This window comes from Varanus komodoensis, unplaced genomic scaffold, assembly GCF_004798865.1.
Source record: "Varanus komodoensis strain SLA01 unplaced genomic scaffold, ASM479886v1 scaffold1, whole genome shotgun sequence".
Classification (NCBI taxonomy): domain Eukaryota; kingdom Metazoa; phylum Chordata; class Lepidosauria; order Squamata; family Varanidae; genus Varanus; species Varanus komodoensis.
The window spans coordinates 75,039,583-75,044,890 of record NW_025335268.1 but is presented as its reverse complement, the minus strand read 5'-3'; the positions used below and the strand labels follow the sequence as shown (position 1 = coordinate 75,044,890).

General features: G+C 66.4%; 1 protein-coding gene across 1 annotated transcript in view; it reads left to right on the top strand.

Annotated features, from left to right (window-relative positions):
* The window catches only part of ODF3B (outer dense fiber of sperm tails 3B), a 6,329-nt gene extending 1,261 nt beyond the window's left edge, over positions 1 to 5,068 (top strand). The window contains exons 2-6 of the mRNA XM_044429516.1: positions 462 to 665; positions 1,254 to 1,355; positions 2,319 to 2,440; positions 3,279 to 3,419; positions 4,974 to 5,068. Coding sequence (XP_044285451.1) covers positions 462 to 665; positions 1,254 to 1,355; positions 2,319 to 2,440; positions 3,279 to 3,419; positions 4,974 to 5,057 — 653 coding nt within the window. The 3' untranslated portion in view covers positions 5,058 to 5,068. The remainder of the gene's footprint in view (positions 1 to 461; positions 666 to 1,253; positions 1,356 to 2,318; positions 2,441 to 3,278; positions 3,420 to 4,973) is intronic.
* Positions 5,069 to 5,308: the final 240 nt, after the last annotated feature.

Sequence of the window (5,308 nt, the reverse complement as noted above, 5' to 3'; positions counted from 1 at the left end):
ACTCCATCCAGCCTCCTCATCCTCTGCCGCCCCCTCCTTCTTTTGCCATCTATTGTTCCCAGCATTAGGCTCTTCTCCAGGGAGTCCTTCCTTCTCATTAGGTGGCCAAAGTATTTGAGTTTCACCTTCAGGATCTGGCCTTCTAAAGAGCAGTCGGGGTTGATCTCCTCTAGGACTGACCGGTTTGATCGCCTTGCGGTCCAAGGGACTCGCAGGCATCTCCTCCAGCACCGCAATTCAAGGGCCTCAATCCTTCAGCGCTCAGCCCTCCTTATGGTCCAGCTTTCACAGCCATGCATTGCAACTGGGAAAACCAGAGCCTTGGCTACACGCACTTTTGTTGACATTTCATGATGATGGTCAGGGCGAAAAGGAGTGGACACACACCAGGAACTGTGTATCCATGGCTGCTTGCAAAAAAGAGAGCCACTGACGTCGTCTTCTCCCCCCCCCCCCCACAGGCTTTCAGCAGCACGACCCCTCCCGCTATCGTGCCCCCGCGTACAGCTTCGGCACCCGCCGGTTCCAGGTGCAAGAGAGCTGCTCGCCCGGCCCGGGCTACCTGGTGCCGGCCAACATGACCATGAGGGGCAGGGACGGCATCCCCGCGTACTCCATCTACGGGCGGCCCAGGGATGTCGCCACCTTCACGACTCCGGGGCCCGGTGAGACTCCCGGGGCATGGGGGCTGGGGCCAAGCAGCGAACGGCCTCCCTCTTTGGCTTCTGGGGATTACGGGGCGCCAGCAAAGTCAGGCAGGCTCGCCCCGGCCTCGTCCCTGTAGGCCTGGCCTGGGTCCCCGCGAGTGCCGGCCGTCTTTGCGCGTTGCAGCGGATGCGGGACATGGTCTTGGGCACACACTCAGAGTGCAGGAGGCCGAGCAGAGAGCGTGGCCTCCGTGTGCCGGCCCCGTGCTGGAGCCCTCCCCACGGCGGCCTGGCGGGTGCTCCGGCCTGCGGCTGATGCGCTCCCCGGCCCCGGGGGGAACCCACAAGCGGGAAAAGCTGCTCTCCCCGGCATGGCACGGGGCAGGGACACCCGAGTCTGTTCCCGGGGATTCCGGCTGAAAGGCACTTGTGCAGGGCATGGGGAAAAGCCGCGTGGGCGGGGATGCCCCCTGGCGCCACGCATGCCTTTCCCTTGCAGGAAGGTCCATCTCAGCACGGGGAAGGGGCCGTGGAAGGGCTCGGCGTCTCGCATCCACAAGCCCTCGGCGCCCGTGATCTCAGGATGGCTCTCTCTGCTTCCCGCAGGTCGCTATTCCCCGGAGAAAGCGGGGAGGTGGACGTACCCCTCTGCCCCCATTTACTCGCTGGCTTCACGGACGAAGGACTTTGAGAACGACCAGACGCCGGGTGAGAGAGAGGGAGAGAGAGAAAGGGAGGCTGGCGTCCATGCTTCTTTCCCACATCCCTGCCCTTGGTCACACCCCCTCCTCCCCCTGCACCCCAGCCGCTGCTCCCTTGCCGGATTCCCAGCTTTTGTGGGGGAGAGTTGGAATGCCACTCCTTGGGTTTAGTTGCGAGCTGGAATTGCTTTAAGCCAAAAGCGTTTTTATGGCACCGTAGCCCTGCCCTCTCCAGCAAGGAGCTGCCCAGATTGTCCCCAAAGCAGAATTCGGCCCTCGGTCTGAAGGGCGCCTTGTCCTGGCTGGTCTGCAGCCCTGCATCTGCTTGGACAGAGAAATCCCACAGCTGCAGGCGCGCCAAGGAGAGGCTCTGGGCCAGGCGGGGGCAGCACCACAGGGGTGAGCGGGCAGCATCCCAGTCACCTGGACACGGGGCCTCGGGAGCTTCAGGGCAGGGCGGGCGGGCGGGCGGGCGCCTCCCTTGCGGGCACCCTCCTGCACAGACGGGGGGGGGGGAGGTGTGCTGGGCATGGGGGCTGGCCTGGCAGGGGGAGTGTCTGGAGGGGAGGGCCGGGGCACAGCTCAAGGGTGCAGCCCTGGCAGCTCCGCCTGAAGGTCCTGCTGGGCAGGACAAACCGGGACCTGAGGCAGCCCGGGCAGCTTCCAACACGCCTGCGGGACTTGCAAGCCAGGGCTGCTCCTCCCGCCCCGCCCCCCCCGCCAGGTGCCCCAGGGCAGGTGACTCACGCTTTCTTCCCAGACCTTTGGGCGGTGCAGCCACCCCCAGCTCTGCCTGGTGCTTTCCCGAAGGCTTCAGGGCCGCGCCCCCCTGTGCTCGCTTGGGGATGATGGGAGCTGTGTTCCCGCACGCCCGGGCCCTGCCAGGTTGGGGGAGGCTGCCCGCAGTCACCCAGTCGGCGCCTTGGTCGTTCACGGAGCCCCCGCCCCCCCCGCCCCGTTCCTGCTTCAGGGCCTGCGGCCTACGGGCTCCCCCCGGTGCTTGGGCCCAAGCTGGTCAGCAAGAGCTCGGCCCCCAACTACTCCATCTTCGGACGCAGCGCCGTCGGCAGCTTCTACGAGGACTTGAGCAAGGTGAGCAGAGGGGCTGCCCGGCCTGAGATCCGGAGGTGGGAGGTGCAGCCCCCCCGGTGACCTCGCAGCCCTCACTCGGGGCTTTTGCGGGCCGGGCCTTTGCCTCCAAGGACCCTGGGGGAGCGCTCACAGTCCTCCCCCCAGGGCCTTCCCCTCACAACAGCCCTGTGAGGCAGGCAGCCGGGGATTCGCCAAGGGGTCCTGGCCGAGGACCCGCGTCTCCCCAGCGCTGGCCCGACGCTAAGCACAGCTGAGAAAAGGAAAACTCAGAAACGGGGGCAGTTGCACGCGCCGTGATTTGGAGCGCATTCGAAGAGAATAAGAGGCCGGGATGCATACGCCAAACGCCCCCTTGCTTTGCCGTCCGCCCTCAACGCCGACGAGACGCCGGCTTCGGCTCGCCGGCGGGGGCACGAAGGAAGCTGTGTTTGGCAGCTCAGCTCTGGCAAAATCTCTCCTTGTCCCGCCTGCGAAGAGGCAGGGGCTCACGAGGAGCTCCCCTTCCCTGCGGCGGCCGTGCCGTGCCGCCTCTTCCCACTCTGTGAGCGAGCCGCGTCACGGAGCACCTTGAGAGCATTTGCGCTCCATCGAGGAGGACGTGGTGATGGCGGAGCTCGTGGGAGCAAAAGCCCTCCGTGCACCGCGCTGCGAACACGAGGACGGGGAGCGGGGCCTCCCTTGCCCTCCTTGTGCCCGGGCGCTGCACGCCCATGGGTCCCTGGGACAGACGAGGGTGGCGTGGGAGGCCGGGAGTGCAAGCGCGGTGGTTGGGGGCCAGGGGGCAGAGGGACGCCTCCCAGCAAGGGCCGCCCATGACCCCGTCCCCCCTGCCCGGCAGACTCCGGGGCCCTGCAACTACCGCATGGTGGACCCCAGCGTGTACAAGACCCGCCCGCCGCACTTCAGCATCCTCGCGCGGAATATGCCTCCAGGGGACAACACGGTAAAGCCAGGCCCGGGGGCCTACAGTCCCGAGAAGGTGAGCCGGGGAGGGTGAGCCGCCTGTGGTGCTTGGGGTGGGCATTCAACACTGAGGATATTATGGGCTAGGTCCCCAGAAGAGGCCAAGCCACACACGGCCTCGGTGTCATTGATCCAGGAGCACGTGGGCTGGGCTGTGGCTGAGCCCCGCTTCCTCCTGGCTCCCAGACTGCTCCTGGAGTCCCCTGCGAAGGAGCCCTGAAAAGCCGGGGCTCGGGTGGGGAGGGGGCCCACACCTGGATCCTGCGGAGGCTGCGTGAGCCTGGGTGGCAGAGGGGAGAAGGGATGGGGTAGGTGACCTCGGATTCCCGCCCCAGGATGCAGGGATGGCCGTCAGCCGTGATGGCTTTAAAGGGCGCCTTAGAATGGGGCCCCGCTTGTCTGGGCCCCGGCTGGGGTGGTCCAGCTGTGGGCTCCGGGGGAAGCTGCGGGCTGCTGCGGAAACGGCCTCCTGGAAGCGGTGGCGCTCCAGCGCTCCCATTTTCTCCAAAGAAGAAAGTCTTCGCCTGGTGCCCAGAAGGTGCCAGGTCTGGCGCCAGGCAAGCCTCTGGCCAAGGGGGCCATTTTCAAAACCCCGTGAGTTTCAAAGCGTCTGAGAGTTCAGTTCAGCTCCATGCCACCAGGCGCAAGTATTGCACAGGACTGCCGGGCACAGGTTTCAGGTCCCCCCCGGCCAGGGAATGCGGCATTGGCTTGCGGTGTTTGCTGCTCTGCACTGGCTTGGCTACCGTTTCATTTCCAAGCTGGAGGGACCTGACATCCCGGGGCAGGTGCCCCCTGTGGAAGCCGGCCGGCCGGCCGGGGGCTGCTTGCCTGGCGCTGCGGGAAAGGAAAACGAAGGCAGCCGCCCCTCGCACGTGGCTCGTGGCAGCCCCACGCCTCTGCCCTGCCCGGCATGCCGTGCGGAGCAGCACGAGGGCGAAGGCGGGGTGCACGCTGTGTCTGCGTGTTGCCAGGGTGCCCCTTCCCAGCGGGTTGATGCGGAGCCCCTGCCCGGGACCTGCCCCTGCCCTGCCCTTGCACCACAAACTGTGCGAAGGGCAAAGGAGCTTCCACGCGAGTGGCGGATCGCACCATGAGCGAGCGAGCGAGCGCGGAGAAGGGGCAGGCTCGGCCGCTGTAACTTCCTTGGCCGCCACCGCCAGGACGCTGGGAATTGCCGTCCTGGGACACCTGGGGGCTCGGTCACAGACTCCTGGCACCTGCCAAGGGCTCAGCACCCGGACTCCAGTGCCTTGGAGGAAGCCACCGCCGTGACCCGTGGCAGGGCCTTCTTGCCACGGCCCATGTGGGTCACTCTTGTCACCCTAGCCTCGTCCGGCAAGTTGCCCCTTCGGCCGGGCCTTCAGCAGGGCTCCCTGGCTCCTCGGTGGCCCTCATGAGGGGGGCAGCTCTGGGGGGGCAGGGCCTTTGCAGCACCCATGGGATCCTGGCAGCTGCACATGCCCTGCCCTGCTGGAGCCCCCCCTCTGCAGGCCCTGGGCAGGACTGGGTGCAGCCCCTCGGCAGAGGCAGCCACCTCTCCTCTCCGCTCCTCTCCCCTCCCCTGCAGTACCCCCAGAACCGCGGTGGCCTGACCTTCGGGATCCGCCACTCGGACTACATGGCTCCTCTCATTGTGGACGTGTCGGAATAAGCCGGCCCCGCCTGTGCGGAGCGGCTGGGCAAGAAAAGTACGTTTGGCAATGCTGGAGTGTCTCTGTGCTTGATGTCATCGCCGCCGGGCAGGACTGGGAGCCGCCAAGACGGATGCAAGCCGCCCCCCCTTGGACTCCCTGCTCCGATCCATAGTGGGCATGTCGTGAGCGGAGCCGGCTGGAGCCGGGGGTCAGACTAGATGGCCTGGGAGACCCCTTCTGACTCACTCTGTTTCTATGCTTCCATGCT